The sequence below is a fragment of the Mus caroli genome, chromosome 2 (assembly GCF_900094665.2).
Source record: "Mus caroli chromosome 2, CAROLI_EIJ_v1.1, whole genome shotgun sequence".
Classification (NCBI taxonomy): Eukaryota; Metazoa; Chordata; class Mammalia; order Rodentia; family Muridae; genus Mus; species Mus caroli.
Window position 1 is genome coordinate 169,550,469 of NC_034571.1, and position 17,996 is coordinate 169,568,464.

The window sequence follows — 17,996 nt, forward strand, 5'->3', positions numbered from 1 at the left end:
CCCCCCCCCAAACTTGGGAGGCAGAGGCAGGACGATCAGGAGTTCAAAGTCATCTGAGCTACATAGTTTACAGCCAGCCTTGGCTACTTGAGAGACCTCTGTCTCACAAAACAATATAGGACCAGGAAGGGGAAGAAGAGAAGGGGTGCTGGATAGAAAGGAGGGAGGTGTCAAAACACATGAACTTTGACCCTCTGTGCAGATTCTGGAACAGAAGGCTGGTTGAACTGTAGGAAACGGAGTTCATCTGGAACCAGGGACAACAGGTAAGACTGCAGGAGGATTGCTGCGTATGCAGATCCTCCTTCTTACAGCGCAGTCACACATGCAGCACTGGGATGCTAGGAGACAGCCACCCTGGGCTCCTCATCCTCTTCTCTCTGCCTCCCACACAGCCTACCTGTGCCTCCTCTTTCCACCCCAGCCAGGTCTGATCACAGAACTGTTTCCGGCAGCGGCAGCGTGGTGATGAGATTCTGAATGTGGGGAGGAGCCAGGTCAAGACTCCTTACCTGGCCTATCTCTATACATCAGACCAGGATCTTAATTGCTCTTTACCCGTGGACCATCAACCTAACCGTGTTTTGCTTTAATGCTTGATTTGTATGCTTTGTGCTAAGCACTGGTACCTGTGAGATCTGGTGTGCTTCTGAGTTACAGAATGGTTTTCTGTGGCACCACACAGTCACCTGCTCCGGAATACTGGCAAGTGTTATCCCAGCTGGCCAGCACTGAAGTGTGGGATGGGGGTTCACCTTCCTGCCTTCTCCCTGCCTTTCTTGGGGGTTGTGCACTCTACTCCCATGCAGCTTATGGCTGCAACGCAGGTTTCTGCAGCGAGCTCAGGTTCTTCACACATCCAACCTAGCCACTCTCAGAGCCTCATGCAGCCATTATCTTCTGGGNACTTCTAGTGGTCCAGTAAGATGAGCAGAGTAGCTAAATCACCATTTGGGAAAAGGANAGACTGAGATAGGGAATCTGACAAGGTCAGAATTCCTCAGAAGCCCTGGCTACTCTCTATAGATCTCTCCACACGATTATCAAATGGGTGGGCTCAGCGGGCTCTCCAGACCTGCACACTTGTAAAGAGCTATATTGTAGCATTACTGGGTAGATGCGCCAGCCAGGAAACAAACACTTCCCCAGCGGATATCTGGGTCAAATTTCAGTCACAGCTATTCCCTTCTGTGCAAGTACCCTCCATTGCTGGTACTGGGCAGGACATCAGGAATGAATGGCAGAGCCTGTATTCCTGGACCTGGGCAGTGTGTGTATTTTTAGCCTCTGCACTGTGTGGCCATCTACACTGTGCCTAGTGTCCTCGGGGAACCACCCAGTTGCAGATCAGGAGCCTGGCAGGCACTTTGAGGCNACTGGGAGCTGAACCCCCTTCCTCCATCTCAAGTTGTAGGACTCAGGAAGAATCAGCCTCTGTTAGCTGAGGACACGCCTCCAACCCACGCGCCTCCAACCCACGCCTCCGACCCACACGCCTCCAACCCACGAGGCCTTGAAAGGTAGGGGCTACATAGAGGGCTCTGCAGCCAGGTCGCTGAGGTGCTCACAAGCACCCACAACCCCCCACCCCCGCCCCTAAACCCTCCATCAAGTACAACCTGAATGACTGAGTGAGCACNGCCATGCTGTAGTGACAGCCTGGATGCCCCAGACCAGGAGACCTCTCCGGAACAGGGCCTCAGTTTTCCTGAGTCAAGACCCTGGTGTGGAAAATATGGCTGATTTATATATAGTTGATCAAACAGGCTTTTCTGCCTTCTCTGCTGCTCNGTGATGNGGGCAACTCAGTGGGTCTCACAAAGTTGTGTGTGGGGCACGGAGGAGTGGTGTGGAAAAAGATGCATGGCGTTTGAGGCCCAGACTAACATCTCAAAGGACTCTCCAGGCTCACCAGCAATTCACCCACATACTATGCTTGTTTCTGCTTCTGTAAACTGGGGGAAGTTGTCCCACTATGGGTGTCTAGTGTGGTGGCTCATTCTCAAATTTTTGGCACATCAGAAGACTGAGGCAGGAGGTTAGAGACCAGTTTGGGCTGCACAGTCAGTTCCCTGCCAACCTGAGCTAAGAGTAAGACAGACCCCTGTCACAACCAAAACTAAAACTAAAAGAAAAACAAAAACAAAAACAAACAAACAAACAAACAAAAAACCAGGCTCAGCAAGATGGTTCAGCGGGTAAATGCATTTGCTGCTAAGTGTAACCCCCTTAATACCCATTTCCAGGACCCATATGCTTCCAGGAAGCAGAGAACTCCTAGCTGTCCTCTGGCCTCTACACATGTTGTGACATATGCACACACGGACACACATGCACATGCACCGAATAAGACAATATTAAAATTTAAAAATGTTCACAACTATTCCCANCATCCTCCGGCAGTGGTAGTAAATTGATGTCACTACAGTAAGAAGTACGTTTTATGGCTCACATTTAAGAGAAATTGTTTCACAAAACAGTACTTGTTTTCACTATATGGTATGTTCCCTTATCTCCTCTTTCATTCTATTTCACGTTTATAAAATGCCAATCGCCACCATATTTCTCATAGTAACTAATATTGGGCTCTAGTCTGATGGTGGAGACTAACTAAATTAGCATGAGCTCATACACACAAAGTTACCCACTATGCATGATGCGGAGCCAGCAACGCAAGAATGGGAAGCGATTTAGGGGGAAATCTCCCAATTTTATACTGCGGGCTGGGCTTTGGGCCGCAGTCTGAGGACGCGCGCACGCGGGCGCGAGCCACCCAAAACAGGGCTTATTTTAGGGATATCAGGCTTGGGAGCGCAGGGCTGCCCCGAGTTCCCCCTGCACTTTCTATTTCAGGGTCGTCCCCGCCGTGAGCGCTGCAGAACTGAGCAGCGCCAGCCTTGTTCCTTAGCCCCGGGGAGCAAGCGGGACTGAGGACGCACCTGGCCCGGCGCTGTCGGGGTCCAGCTCCAACAAACAAGAAAGCAGGACTGACTTCTCCGCCCTATTAACACCTGGGCCAGAAGGGTGCCCGCGGCACGCGCGGCGGGAGGAGCCTGGCGCTCTTCCAGGTCCAGCCCCCGCCCCGCCCCCGAGTTTGCAAACAGTGGCCTCCCGCCTGCCCCGCGCACGCGCGCTTCGCCCCGCCCGCTTAGTCTCAGGCCCCGAAGCCGTTCGCGGGGCCCGCCGGGAACCTGCTGGGAAGACCCGGAGAGGCAGGTCCCTGGCAGGCAGCTTCCAGATGCGCAGGCGTGGCCCCGCCCACCGCCTGCGGCGCGGCCATATTTAAAGGGAGCCGGCAGCGAGGAGCCAATGGGCTGCGAGCGTACGGGGGCGGCGCGCGGTGGCGGGAGGCCCCGGATGTGGCTGCGGCGGCGCTCCTCCCCCGCTCCCTTCAGACTNGGGCTAAGCGCCTCGCTCCGTTCCCTCTCCCGTTCGCTCGTGGCCCGCAGGCCCCTAGGCGCGGCAGGAGGCGCCTCGGCGGCGGCGGCGCGGAGCTGCGCAGGAGTGGGCGGCCAGGCCACCGCGCGGCAGCGGAGCGGGCGAGGCCCGGCGCTGGTCCCCCGCGCCCTGCGCGCCCCGGCCGCCGCCATGAGCGGCTCGTCCGGCACCCCGTATCTGGGTAGCAAGATCAGCCTCATCTCCAAGGCGCAGATCCGCTATGAGGGCATCCTCTACACCATCGACACCGACAACTCCACCGTGGCGCTCGCCAAAGGTAGCGGCCCGCCGCCGCCGCGCGCCCAACTGCCGCCCCAACAGCTCGCCGCCCCGCGCCTGCTCGCACAATGGTGTTCCCCGCTTCGGCGGGGGCTGTGGGAGGAGCGGATCAGGATCCTGCCGGTGTCGGGGGGTGGGGCGGCTTTGAAGCCATGGACNTCCCCACCTGCGAGACGCCCTCACGGGGCGAGACGCGCGCCGAGGCGGGGGGCCCGGGTCCGGCGCGCTCTCCTTGGAACCCCTTGGTAGCCACCGCCCGTCCGAGTCGCGGTGCAGCCTCCCGCCGAGTTAGGGCGTCGGTTGAACTGCGGCTGTCCTGCTCTGAACTCTCCCGACCCTGTCCACTTGAGGGGTTGGTTTGATGAGAGAAGTCCAGAGTCGGTGCGCTAGTCGCGGCAGCGTGAGGGCCCAGAGCTTCTTTGTCTTCTTTCTCCGCGTTAAATNGGGCGCTTGTTTCCTTCGGCTCTCCAGAAGCGTGAGCGCCGCAGCCCGCCCGGGGTTAACGTTAGACCCTCGAGGGTGCAGATGGGAGGTTCGAGGCCAATCTGAAGCCAGCATGCTGCAGTCCTGGGCCATTCTCCTAAACCNTAGCCATACCTCCTATTTGAAGCGAGGCGCCCAGACCCAGACTGGTGCTGCAGTGAAGAGCTCAGGGTTCGGGCTTTTTGTTCTCTTGAACTCTTCATGCTGCACTTGACGTGAGATCCCCCGTTGGAGAACCAGACCGAGAGTAGGCCCCTGTCCACAATAGGAGTTTGCTACCTAAAGCCTGCCACCAGATTCAGCTCAGCCCAGGAGTCTTGCCAAAGAGAGGTGTGCTAGCCTTCCTAGATCCATCCTGTCAAGGGTCCGTTGGGTCCAGGATTTCCTTTTCTGGACATAGAAACTAATGTTGGGGATCTGAGTTTGGAGATTTGTTCCCTTTGTTTCTGCAGCAACCATGGCCTGTTCTTTGTACCAGGGCTAGGGAGATTTCGTGCTTGCCTCAGAAAATCTCCTCAGCTGCAGCTTGTGATGAGGGCCTAAGGTTCCATCTGCAAAGTCAGATGTGAGAAAAGAGGTTCTGCAAAGAGCTCTGCCCATCAGAGGGCTTTCGCAGATTATCAGGGAACTTTGTGAAGCTTGGGATTCTATGGGAATTCTCATGTCAATTCCTGACATGTGGTCTTTGCCACATGGTGCTGTATAGGTATTGTCAGCGAGCTCGAGTAGCTGTTAATTGTGAAGAGAGTGCTGTGTCAGAGGGTACTCTCTGTAGTCAGAAGCTTGAGCAGATGGGCTTGGCCCAGGACAACAAGTTAACTGTCATTTTCTCAACCCCTAAGTGAGGTCCTTTGGTACTGAAGACCGTCCCACAGACAGGCCTGCTCCCCCAAGAGAGGAAATTTATGAGTACATCATTTTCCGGGGAAGTGATATCAAGGATATTACTGTGTGCGAACCTCCAAAAGCTCAACATACACTCCCTCAGGATCCTGCTATTGTTCAGGTAAGGGTCGACGCTTCTATGTGGCTGTGCCTTTACAAGAGAGGCTGGTTTCCACTTGAAAGTTGGTGTCATCTGTTTGGAGCACTCAGCTTGAGGAATTGCCCTCTAGTGAACACTGGCCTGGTTTTCACCTAGACGGTTTCTGTTCCTAAGGGGTTAATTCATGCAGAGCATACACCTTACAGGATTACATGCGCAGCATGGAGGGCCGCTAGGGAAAGAGACCTGTGCCTTGCTGTGCGTGAGGTACAGGTGCTGCTGCTGGTGGCCTTGCCTGGGCCTAGAGCATAGCAGTCTAGCTTTGAGTGGCAGAGTATAAGTGGCGCATCGGGTGTTTCGAGGGTGACGGGGATGGTTCTCTAATAGTTTTCTGTTGTGGTAATGCATTATTGTTGGACACTAAATTTGAAAGTCTTAAGCTAAGCCTGACTGCCTGGTAGGTTATACCCCAGGATTACAAGGGGTGGGTAGGGCAATTAGATTATTATCTTTTGTAAGTTTAGACCTTCGTTGGCTTCTCCAGTTCAGACTGCCCTGGGTTCTGAGATGAAGCTATATTTAGAGAGGTAGGAGNAGGTAGGGTGCAGGGTTGGCACTTGAGAGAACCCAAGTCAGATTTCTGGAAAGCTTGATGGATAGGTATTCAAGGTCTCAAAACAGGGAAAGTAACAACCAGACTAGAGGAGGGGTGTGGGGACAGGCCGTCCTCATGAGCACTCATCCCGGAGGCAGGTTGGTGGGCAGGTGATGAAAGACACATTGGAGATGTGTAAATAGTTTCTGGCCNCACAGCTGTCCCTCTTCAGGGAACCTTTCTCCACCTAAAAGTGGCATTTCCTTGTAAAAATGTCAGATTGCTATTGGCAGAGGGCAGCTGTAGGAGTTTTAATTCTGGAAGGAGCTCATGCAGCTGTAATGAAATGTTTGGGGAAGGTCTGTTTGGCAACAATGGAAACTACCCAGGACTCCCTACCATAGCAGGAGTGCAGGCAGACAGACCTGGCACCCTCTTCCTGTCTGAGAATGTGCTGTATATGGAGATTTTGAGGGTACCAGGATGTTGCAGCACTCTCACCTGTATTGTATGTCTCATTGTTCAGTCCTCCCTGGGCTCTGCCTCCGCCTCGCCCTTCCAGCCGCATGTGCCTTACAGCCCCTTCAGAGGGATGCCACCGTATGGCCAGCTGGCAGCCAGCTCCCTGCTCAGCCAGCAGTATGCCGCTTCCTTAGGTCTAGGTGAGTGACCGTTTTTGTGTGCTTGACTACTCTTACCGTGACAACCGTGCAATGGAGTCATGCACCCTGAGAGCCAGTCTTCATGTCCCTCAGCTGCTGGATTCTTACATCCTAACCACTCCTGATAAGTTACCCAGCGCAGCATCAGCGCGTTAGTGTTGACGAGCTGTTTCCTGAGACTGAGCCAGCATTGTTGAGTTTGCACCAGATGACATAAATCAGAATGCCCCTGGGATAAGAAGTTGTGGTGCAGCTGTAGTTTTACAGATGAGATCTGTCTGCGAGCCCACTGATACCCTGTTTCCTGTTGTAGCATAGATTGGTGTGTTGCAAGAGCCCAGCTCAAACGTGGTTCCACTGACAGGGCTTACTACTCCCAGAGAGCAGCCCTGTCTTTGGCCTTGAAGCTGTGTTCAAAACGTGGCGAGTTGGGCACTGTGTCAGTGCTAGGGAGGCAGAGCTAGGCAGACCCTGAGACTGACTGACCCACAAACTGAACCTAATCAGTGGGTTCCAGGCCACCTGAGAGACCCTGCCTTTAAAGAGGTAGATGACACCCAAGGTTGACCTATGGCCTCCACATNAGTGTGCACACGTGCATATATGTACACATACATGTTCCCCCCATTCCTAAGAACAGAGAGTTTGCATCTTGTCCATCCACCCTTCCTCAGACTCCAGCATAGGGTAGCTGAGGTAGGGATGTTAATTAAGCTCCAGACCGATGCTGTGGGCCACCTGTTGTGACTGCTGTTCTGATGTGGCAGGTGATGTTCTCAGCCTGGCTCTAAATACATCATTTGAGAGGTCACTTGGCTCTTTCCNGGCTTGCTAGGATAAGACAAGTATGTCCTGACTTATTTGTGTGCTTTCTCTTTGCTCTTCTCTCTCTCTCTTCTTCAGAGAAGTTGGTAAGCCCTCCAGCCTCAGCCGCTGCTTCCAGCCCTAGTTCTTCTCCATCTCCACAGCCTGTTTCAGAGCTTGACATGTCCTCAGAGCCACCTCAGCTCACTTGCAAGGGTAACAGCAGTTTGGAGAACTAAGTGCATGCTGTCTTGTAGACTGTGAGAGCCAGGGGTGAACAGCCAGGATGGCAGGGGCTGGGATAGAGCACCCATTAGGCCCAGGAACCAGGGTACTGCTTGCATTTGGTCAGAGTCAGCGTTTGACCTGTTCATGGCTGTTGCACGGGAAGACATAAAGGTGTTTGTTGGGGTTTTCTAGGTCTTAAACATGTTCTGAATTGCTGCTGTGGGAAATTTCCCAACAAGTCAGATGTAGTTCTCTGTTGAGGACATTCCAAGTGGGGAGCCCCAGGTGTCTGGCTGCAGGAACAGTGCCGTTGTGAAAGCCAGCTAGTCAGAGCTGCTGTGCGCTCACCTCTCTGCTGAAACACAGGGCTTCAGGACGCCTTCACCTTCCTNGTGTTCTCCTGCTCAGATCTACTTTATATGTGGTGTCATGCTAGTAGTTGGCTCAAGCCATCATCATTACACACCTCAGCTCAGGAGGCCCCCAGGGGTTGGGGCATAGCATGCTGTCAGTCTGTGTATGTGGGCTCTTAAGTCCTGAGAGCNTTTCTGTATCTGAATTANGATATACAGTATCNTTTCTAATCAAGAGTTGTGACTGGAGATTCTCCTATTTTTCTTAGGACTGGTCACNTAAATTTACCCATATGGCAAAATTGCTTCTTAAAAGCACACAAGGGGTTGGAGAGATAGCTAATGGTTAGGAGCAGAGGTTTATTTATATTCCAAATGTTTCCCTCCTTCCTGGTCCTCTCTCTCAAGAGTTCTTCACCCTATCCCCTCCCCCCCTGCCTCTGAGAGGGTGCACCCCAACCTTACCACCCTCCTCCAGCATCCTCCTTCCCTGGGACATCAAATCTCTATAGGATTAGGTGCATCTTCTCCCACTGAGGCCAGACAAGTCAGTCTTCTTCAACATTGGGGGGGTGGGGGGGTGCGGCAGGGGAGGGAAAGGCCCAGCTCTTTGGTTAGCGGCTTACCACCAACCTTCCTCGTGTTCTCTGGGAGCTCCCAGGGGTCCAGGTTAGTTGATAACTCTTGTTCTTCCTATGAGGTTGTCATCCCCTTCAGTTCCTTCTATTTCCACTCTTCCATAGGGGTCCCTGACCTCAGTAAAGTGGTTGGCTGTGAATGTCTGTATAGATGAAGTATTTTTAAAAACCACACACACGAGCGACTTCTGTNAAACTTTTTCCTGTTTGTTTCTTGGAGTCGTTCTTGCTGAGTGAGATGTCTGGCCTGAGAAACTGGCCAGCTCAGTTTCTGTTGGGAGAACCTTGTGGATCCCTGCCTCTCGAGTATCTCCAACCCTGTCCCTGGAGTTTCTCCACATCAGTGTTTTCCTTTTTTGTTTTGCCATGATCAAAGCTTGTGCTTCGTGTCTCAGTCCAGTTCCATAGCCTGAAGAATGTAATGTTCCCCTGGGTCACAGACCTGGGACAGGTCAGGGGCAGCAGAGAGTACTGGAGGCACTTCATGTTTCTTCAGCGGCAGAGGATGGTTTGTGGGCGTGGGNGGCCATCTCCCACAGTGGGCACCTGGCAGCCCATCCTTGCTTAGGAGGGACTTACTCTTTTAAGAAACTGGGTTGTTAACCTTTGTTGCAGTTTGTCCTCATTCTGGTTTTCATAAAGCTGTTCNAGAACTTAGCTTCAGAGTCTGACCACTGTACTTCCTAGAAGATCCCATGCTGGGGTGGTGGTTCTACAGCATTTCTTGAATTCTGAATTTGTTTCAGGGTTCTCAACACCTTCAGGGTTGGTCAGAGCTTGCCTAGAAAGCCCATTGGTAAACCTGGGGGAGTTCCCATTGGTAGCACAGTGACTTTGCTCTCCCTGTAGTTCCTTAACTTGGAGCTCTAGGATTGGTGCCCCTAGAGATTGGCTTTGGTGCCACCCTGTGANTTGGTTTCTTTTGTCACCTTGGACCAGCTTCAAAGGGAATGGGCCAGCCTGGGAGAGTAAACCCTAGGTTCAGATTTTTTCTAGACAGTATGTCACCTCTGTCCTATCCCCAAGGTGCCAGCCAGAGGAGAACTGGCTGAGGTGTGGTAGGTAAGCTTTCTTGGCTCAGCTGTTTCTAAACTTTCCTTCTCTCTCCACCTCAGGAGCTGGGTTCCCATCTACCCCAGTCGGCAAGAGCCCCATGGTGGAGCAAGCTGTCCAGACTAGTTCTGTTGATAACTTGAATGCTAAGAAACTGTTGCCCAGCAAGGTCACCTCGGCGACACAGCTCAATGGTCGCCAGGCTCAGCCAAGCAGCAAGCCTGCCAGCGGTACTTGAACACTGATTTCCCTGTAGTTTGCTCTGTGTTCCCAGTGAAGTTTCACTGGGTTGTGTTTTAAAGCCTTATCCTAGCCCAAACCACATGCTTTTGCAGGCAGGCCTATGGGCAGCCTCAGTCCTTCCTGTGGGCTGCATGTGGTGGTGGTGGTGGTTGTGGTGGCATACTTTGGTGGCTGGGTGCTGGCTTCTGGCTTCTGCAGGAGCTTTCCCTCACTTCTCCCTTTGCACCTTAGATGTAGTCCAGCCGGCACCTGTGCACACTCAAGGGCAGGTGAATGATGAGAACAGAAGACCTCCACGGAGGCGGTCAGGTAACGCCCATGGCCACTGAGTCCATAGCCATGAGCAGCAGGCTGTGCTTTGCTTGCCTGTGCTGGGGACTTGGGATTAAGGTGGTCTTCAGTGAGCTGTGCCTTCTTTTAGTGTGTGTGAGCTGCTTTTGAATTCAAGCTGGGNAAGAGTTGGTGACTTCAGCCAGGCTGTTTTTTTCTCCATGTAGGCAATCGGAGAACAAGAAATCGTTCCAGAGGACAAAACCGTCCAACTAACGTTAAGGAAAACACAATCAAGTTTGAAGGTGACTTTGATTTTGAGAGTGCAAATGCCCAGTTCAACCGAGAGGAGCTTGATAAAGAGTTTAAGAAGAAACTGAATTTTAAAGGTCTGATTCACTTGAAAGTTCTTTCCCAAGAGAATCCTTAGAGCATGATAAGACAGGAAGACTGGTGTCACTCGGGAATGAGTTGGGGTCCTGACCAATGTACAAATTGGAATAAACTGAGAAATAAATTAGATGTGTTGGGTGGGTTTGTGAAACTTGTGAGGAAAGGCTTTCTTTGGTATGAAATATTCCAGTNTATGGCTGCAGAGTGGACCCCCAGCAGGAGAAAACTGGGTAGTGTTTGTTTCTGGACCTTTGTGCTCTGTCTTGTCTTTTCAGATGACAAAGCCGACAAGGGGGAAGAGAAGGACCCAGCTGTGATGGCGCAGAGTGAAGAGACTGCTGCTGAGGAGGATCTTCTGGGGCCTAACTGTTACTATGACAAGTCCAAGTCCTTCTTTGACAACATCTCCTCTGAACTCAAGACCAGGTAAGGGCCTGGGTGCACATAACTAAAATGTCCTGGCACTAAGTCAAGCTTTGGAGCTTATATTCAGAGTGGGTATTCTGGGATCTTACATTCTATTCTACGTGATAAGCACAAGAGACCCGGCTGGGTTGACCTTACCTGCCGAGGATGTGCTACCAGAAGCTTCTGGCCGTCTCCGAGCTTAATCCCGACTTGCTGAGGGCAGGTCTTTGCACTCTGTGCTTTCCTCCAAGAGTTCCGTTCATGCTATTCTCTCTGGCTGATCTGCCCACCAGCCTGGGAAGCCCTTGGAGGACCTTGCTGCTTAGGCAATTGGTTGATCATCCTGTCTTTGCAAGTGTTGGAAGTCTGTCATTGTGATTTGTGTCAGCTGTATGAGCACCACAAACTGTATGGTAATCTTCACAGGAGGCATGGGGTACAAACTCAGACCCAGGAGTCCTGTTGGTTGAGTACTAGGCATGCTGCCAGCCATTGAAGAGCAGGAAATGAGCTAGGTAGCCTGAGTCATGCACACACTTTACCAGGGAAGCAACTGAATCAGGAAGACAAGCGAAGAAAAGGACTTAGACCCCGCTGTATCGTTATCATGTGCAAGAGCTGTGACCAGCGTTTGGCAGCAGGAGCTGTGGGAGTGGAGTAAGGGACTTTGTAGGTGAAGCCAAGACATGCATGTGGCTGTGCATCAGAATAGCCTGCAGGGTGATGGCTTGCTATGTGCTAAGTGAGGGCCCAACCAGTCAGGAGAACTTGCTGATCTGTAAGTCTTTTGGTCACAGTGGTCTAAGCTGGGCTGGTATGAGAGAGCTAGATAGCTCAGATGGAGGCTCAGACAGAGGGTGGTGACCTCATGGCTGCAGGAGGCCTGATTCTGCTGTATGAGGGTCCAAGCTCCCAGGCAGCAGCCCTGCCTCTAACAACTGTGGCAGAGGCCATTCTTCTCTGAACTGTTGAAGGACAAAGCCTATTTCAGAAACGTTAGTTGTTGCCCACCATAGTCAGATCTTAACATATCTCATCTCGGTTTAGTTCTAGGCGGACAACATGGGCTGAAGAGAGGAAGCTGAACACTGAGACTTTTGGAGTGTCAGGGAGGTTCCTTCGTGGCCGCAGTTCACGTGGTGGATTCCGGGGAGGCAGAGGAAATGGGACAACACGGCGCAACCCCACTTCCCANCGAGCTGGGACTGGCCGGGTATAAGGGTGCAGTACAAGTGAGTGGGGAACTTTCTGTATCCTTGGATAGGAGGGAGGTGAGGGAGCAATCCTGCCTGCTCACAGAAACTGCACCACTGCATGGATCGTGACCCTTAGAATACCACAGGCAGGTCCTAGGTGCAGTGAGCACCATAACCAGGCTCCTGCTTTGTCTGAATAGGAGGGCCAAGACCATGGCCATGACTCAGTCATTTGTGAGCTATGGGCTTGTACAGTGTGGTCTATAAGTGAGAATGGAAGCCCAGTGGCCACTGAGTCAGGGCCTGTTAGCTCATTATTGTGGAACAATCTGGCTGGGACCATCCCTGTGNAGTGCCATGTGGTATGCAGAGGGGCCAGGACTTCCTGCCTCTACTGCCTTCTGGGCACCAGGGGGAGGAGGACTATAGACGGCTGCATAAAAAGGAGCCTGTTGGACACACTCACTTCCTGTCCTCACAGGGTCCAGCAGAGGCAGAGGTGCTGCCCTGAAGATAAGGACAGAAGGCAACGCTACAGTCAGCAAAGAGAAGTGAACCTTGTGTACCAGCCTGGAAACCCTCATACTGCTACTTAGTTTGGACTTAACCTAACTTGGACATGGTCTGAGATTTAGAACCACTTGGTTTTGGGGAAGTATTTGTAGGTGACCTCTGAAGGTGTATTGACCTACATTTCCTTCTTGGTTGCACACAGCCTAATAGTAAGGTTTTGGTATTTTGCAAAAAGGTTTCTATAGGCAAAGGCTCAATCCTCACTTTGTAACTTTTTTTTTTTTAATGACAGCTTTGACTCTTAAAATGGAACCAAATTTTATTTGGCACATGTGGTGTCCAAATGTGTCTCTGCAACCCATCTGGCCCCTGGTGCTGCTGGCCTGGTACCCCAACTGCTAAAAGTGGGAAGTCTCAGGAGCCAGGCAGGGCCAGCACAGGGTGAGCCAGTCACAAGGGGTGGGAGGGCCAGGGACGGGGTGGGGGGGTGTTCCATGGATCATGTTGTGTAATGAACCAGTGATGTTCAATGCTGGGGGCTAACGGGATGAGTGAAGTAGTGGGAAGGGCGTGAGTGTCACATAGAGCCTGCCTGCCTTCCACAGGCACTGAAACCCAAGGCAAGCTCGTGTGGTGTGGTGTGTCCGACCTTCCTGTCAGCTCAGCCTCTGGCTGCACTTAAGTGTTCTCATTCACTTTTAAATGAGCCAGTCTTTTTTTTTTTCTTTTTCAAGGTCACTGGCCTTATTTCCTTGATTGTAAATAGTTATGTGTTTATTTTAAAGGTGGTGGAGGGAGGGCGGGGACATAAATTTGTTGCATGAGTAAATGTGTCAGATCTTCTCTATAAGCATGCATCCTTTGACTGACAGGGCACTGTTGAAAACAAGCACCTTGATAACCCAAACCCTTCAGAAGCCATGGCCACAGCGCTTCAGTGCTGTGCTGATGAAGTCACGGCGTGAAAACTTGGCTTTATCCTTGTAGGACTTCAGAGCTGAGAGTAGAACATAGCACTGGGGCTACTGTTGGGGTAATGCAAACTAAATAAACATTGGACTCTTCAAGTGCTGCCTCTGTCTGTCACCTGTGTCTTGCCTGTCAAAAGCACATGCAGGCTAGGATTCAGAGGTACTTACNGGGAACTATATGGTGCACCAGAAAAGTGACCTGGTGGCCACAGACAAGTAGACAGGGTGGTTCTTGCTGGGATGAACACCCCAGTCCTCAAGAGAGATGCATGGTCCTCAGGCTGGAGGAGCCTGAGGGCAGGAGGCCATCAGCCTTGGGACAGTTGACAAGAATGTATGTGCTAGGTGGAAGACGCCTAAAGCAGAAGACTGAACAGGGTTTCTTTCTGTGAGTCAGGGTTAAACCACACAGTGTTGTGCTAGGCCTAAGTTTGACCCAAGTTTGTTTTTACAAAACTTGTAAACCAAGGAAGGGCAGGGGAAAGCTGTAAGCTAAAGCAGGTGGCAGGAAAAACTGGTCTAGAAGCCAAGAGGAAGTACATTCTAGCCAAGGGAAAAAAAGGGTAGCCTCATGGTTAATGTAGAAAATATGACAAACAGGAAAATGGATTGAGCACTGAGCTGTTTGGGGTGGTATGGGAGATGGAGGTTTTCCCTCCAGGTTTGTGTATGTGTGTATATCACTGAGTATACACATCTATCATACTTGTGAACTGGAGACACTTGTAAGCTCTCTGATGTGTGTGCTGGGAACCAAACACCTTTGGAACCAAAGCCCTTTGGAAGAGCACCACCAAGTGCCCCATGNTAGCCTCACAGGGTAGGCTTTATACCACTGAAACCTGCAGGCTTTCCTTACCAAAAGTCTAAAAGGAAATGTATTGAGAACTCAGGACCTGCTACACCTTGAGTGGATGGAACAAGCACTCATGCAAGAAAGGCACCAAGATCCCATCTCAACCACAGCTGCACCCAAATGACAGGTTTTCATCACAGAGTTAAAAAATGTAGTAGTTTATTGAACTCGGACAAATGGCCACAAGGCCCACAGCACCGAGGCTTGCCCGGATGGAGGCTCAAAGCTGCTCTGACCACGCCTCTTCATCAAGATGCTTTCTTTTGCTTCTTCTTTTCATTTTCTTCTTTCTCCTTCTCAATTTCAGCAACATACTTCTCAATTTCTTCAGGATTTAGAATCTGCCCCACAAGAAGCATCATGGTTAATCTCTCCACACAGCACCACAGAGTAGGGAGGCTACTTTTTAACAGCCCTGTGGAGTGCTTCTGGGAGCCAGGCATGACCTCGAAGCAGCAGAGAGGGAGTCAGATGGGAGTGGGGATGTTGTTAAGCAAGGGCCAGGAGCTAATAGGAAACAGCCCTGTGAGAAAATAGACTTCAGAGGGANATACCACAGGGCCTGGGGAGGTTTTTCCCCAAGTCACTTCAGCCCTGTAAGCTAAGAAAATGACACCAATAAAGCAAAAACCAATGTCCCTGCACACTCATAACTGGGTGTGTAAGGTCCGGAGCCCTTCCACCCAAAAGTAGGCTTACCTTGAGAGGCTGATCCCGCCTCATGACGGCAAGTTCGATGTTTTTGCCACCTGACTGGACCACCTTGAAGAAGGCAAAGAGTCAAGGTGTGTCTGGCCTCAAAGGTGGAACATCTATTGTCCCAAATGCTGCCAAGTCATGCCTACTCAAGCAAGATGCCCGTGTACCTCCAGCCTGTACAGCAATGGCCCCTGGGGCTCAAGGCCTGTATTTCCAGCTCTATTCACTCTGGCTTAGCCTCCATGCCCCAATTCCACAGTTCAGCAACACAAGCCTCTGGAAGAGACCCAGTCACCTGAGCAGGGGATTCTACAGCACAGCACTGTTTTTCATGTTCTGCCCTCAGGCAAGCCCCAACTGACCAAGCTGTATAAAGAACCCATCAACCATGCCATTGCCACCCAGCAGGCCTACCCTGTTAGGGTTGGGNGATGGGGTCTCCCNAGTACACTCACTTCTAACAGTGCCTTGATCACAAGTTTGATGGTCAGATCATCTGTTTCAATGGCATCATCTGTGTAGTTCTTCTCCAGAAATTCACGCACCGACTTGGCGCCCCGGCCTATAGCATTGGCCTAAAATACACGTGTGTCTTAGTAGAGCCAGTCTGAGTGGCTGGCTAGAGGCTGCCTCCCTCCTTCATGGTCTACAGTTGGCTCTCCAGAAGTGAAGGCACAGACCCAAGTCCTACTTTTTTTTTTGAAAAGGCTATCACCTGGTGTTGATCCTTGCCAACAGTGAAAGTTCTTTTATTATCAAGAGCCACTTAGGGAGATTTCACTCTAGGTCCTCTCACAATCCCATTCCCCATTGATACAATGCCAAACGGGAATGTAAAATGTTTGGATTTCATACACACGTCATGGAACAAACAGGCAGTGCGTGTAAGCTCAGAGGTTATCTGTTTGCTGTTGCTAGCTCATTACCTTCCAATAGCCTAAAGTTCCACTGTTTTGAAGCGACTTACCTTCCAAGCATGGTATGTGCCCGAGGGGTCAGTCTGATAGAGTCTGGGAGTGCCATCAAAGTCAAAACCCACAATTAGGGCCGAGATACCAAATGGCCTGCGCCCATTGCTCTGTGTATAACGCTGAAAGGAAAAAAGTGAGCACCATCAACCACAAAAGTTCATGCCAGACAGACAAGTGGTTAGTGCAGAGAGAAAAGGAAGCCGCCTGCAATTCAGATGGATGGAGAGCAGCCTTCAGTGCATCCCTTTCCTCTTAGACACACCCAAAGATTTATTTATGTGCATTTGTGTCTTGTGTCAGGAGGAGGGATTAGATCTCTCGCAAATGGAGTTAGAGACTGCTCGTAAGCTACTTTGTGAGTGCTGGGAATTGAACCTGAGTCCTCAGAGCAGCTAATGTCCTTAACTGCTGAGATTATTAGAAGTCATCTCAACACAGGCTGACATGTTCCAACTATAAGCTGTCTCTAAAGTTTATGAGTGTCTTACTACAGAGTTCAGGGTGACTTTCAGCACCCTCTCAACCAGAGCAGCAAGACAAATACTCGTACTCCCCTCCAGAGAGCAGAGTCAGGGTGAATCCAAACCAGAAGGGGCAACAGACTGGCACCTACCTGCTTCAGACTCGCAATGTAGCGGGTGATGTACTCCACAGTCACTGGGTCCTCCACTGTCAGCCGGTGGCTCTGGCACTCTACCCGGGCTCTGTTGATGACTATCCTTGCATCAGCGGTGAGACCTGAGACAAAGGTTCCTGTCAGGGCAGCTCATGGATATACAACAAAGCACACCGGCTTCTGCAAGCTGTTCCAAGNAGCAAGCACANGAACAACTGTGAAAGCAGTTNTGCTGGCACTCAGTTTTGTTTAGGGAATTGAGACTTCTTAGGTTGGATCTGTNGAGGATGGTACCTGACANCTCTAGTGCGAGTTAGGCTCAGCAAGGAGGCTCCTGGACTGGAGAGTCAGGGACTGTTGCGGATACAGACACGACTAACAGCAGCAGTCAGGTCCAAGAATCCCCAGGAGAGACCCCAAGCTACAACTGCCGTTCTTTTCTTGCTCTGTAGTCCAAACTAGCCTGGAACTCAGCAGCTCATATCCCCTTCCTTTACCCAGTTTACACGTGTCACAACTGCCCANCCCTTCCAACNGGTCACCAATGCTCTGCTTGCCACCCTGGTCCAACTTATACCTGCAAAGGCCATACAGACGTTATCGTCCAAGGCGCAGATTTTTCGTACTGTTCTTTCATCCTGTAGCTTGGCCACTGATTTTTTTTCCACACCAAGAACAACAATGTCCTTTCCTCGAACACCAACCTTAAATGAAAATACATGTCACTTTTAAGAATCGTATGAGGACGGCTATTATTTTCTGACACAGCAGAACGGCGTGGGGTCAGGCACATACAGAAGGCTTGGTGCAGNAGCCCTGCAGAAAAGTAAGCCCACCCATATCTGGTCTACCGCTTGACAAACTACCACAATGAGGATCCAGATCCGCTCCTGAGGANCCGGACAAGTTATCAGGACCTGAATGCCAAGTTCATGCCCTCAAAGCACTGAGGCGATACTGTATCACTGAGACCCTGAGTAGAAGCCTGAGGTGACTAAACCCCAGGCCACAATCCTGCCTGTTCACACTGCATGCACATAGTACTGGCAGGACCTGGTGTGCTACAAAGTGAACCACAATCCACTGTTTAAGACACCCCCCCACCCCGCCCATGTAGAAGGGAGGACGTGGCCCCTATATAGACAGGGGAAAATGGGCCGTGGATGTGGAATGGCGTTTGCCCAGCACCAAAATCAAAATCAAACCAAAAAAATTTTGTAGGCTATTTGGTCATACTGCTGATGGTGTTGTTTATTAAAAAACAAAACATCTTTTTAGCTGTGGTTCAGCCTCAGCTCACACCTTTTTAGCCCAAGGGCTTTCTGCTTGAATATTGTAAACA

General features: G+C 51.2%; 2 protein-coding genes across 5 annotated transcripts in view; one reads left to right on the forward strand and one right to left on the reverse strand.

Moving 5' to 3' along the window:
• Nucleotides 1–3,352: 3,352 nt before the first annotated feature.
• On the forward strand, nucleotides 3,353–13,608 carry Lsm14b (LSM family member 14B). Of its 4 annotated transcripts, XM_021156836.2 has the most exons (10): nucleotides 3,355–3,715; nucleotides 5,043–5,206; nucleotides 6,307–6,442; nucleotides 7,346–7,462; nucleotides 9,581–9,748; nucleotides 9,993–10,070; nucleotides 10,259–10,420; nucleotides 10,700–10,850; nucleotides 11,880–12,064; nucleotides 12,510–13,608. In XM_021156836.2, the coding sequence occupies exons 1-9, from the start codon at nucleotides 3,358–3,360 to the stop codon at nucleotides 12,049–12,051; spliced, it is 1,506 nt and encodes a 501-aa protein (XP_021012495.2). In that variant the 5' UTR covers nucleotides 3,355–3,357; the 3' UTR covers nucleotides 12,052–12,064; nucleotides 12,510–13,608. The 4 variants fall into 4 exon arrangements, with proteins under 4 accessions (XP_021012496.2, XP_029330371.1, XP_021012495.2 ...); XM_021156837.2 differs by lacking the exon at nucleotides 9,993–10,070 and having other exon boundaries at nucleotides 3,353–3,715; XM_021156835.2 differs by lacking the exon at nucleotides 7,346–7,462.
• An 897-nt stretch (nucleotides 13,609–14,505) lies between these two features.
• Psma7 (proteasome subunit alpha 7) overlaps nucleotides 14,506–17,996 on the reverse strand; it is a 5,901-nt gene continuing 2,410 nt past the window's right edge. The window contains exons 2-7 of the mRNA XM_021184910.2: nucleotides 17,232–17,358; nucleotides 16,652–16,776; nucleotides 16,035–16,157; nucleotides 15,523–15,642; nucleotides 15,068–15,130; nucleotides 14,506–14,709 (exon numbers count right to left, since the gene is read on the reverse strand). Coding sequence (XP_021040569.1) covers nucleotides 14,617–14,709; nucleotides 15,068–15,130; nucleotides 15,523–15,642; nucleotides 16,035–16,157; nucleotides 16,652–16,776; nucleotides 17,232–17,358 — 651 coding nt within the window. The 3' untranslated portion in view covers nucleotides 14,506–14,616. The remainder of the gene's footprint in view (nucleotides 14,710–15,067; nucleotides 15,131–15,522; nucleotides 15,643–16,034; nucleotides 16,158–16,651; nucleotides 16,777–17,231; nucleotides 17,359–17,996) is intronic.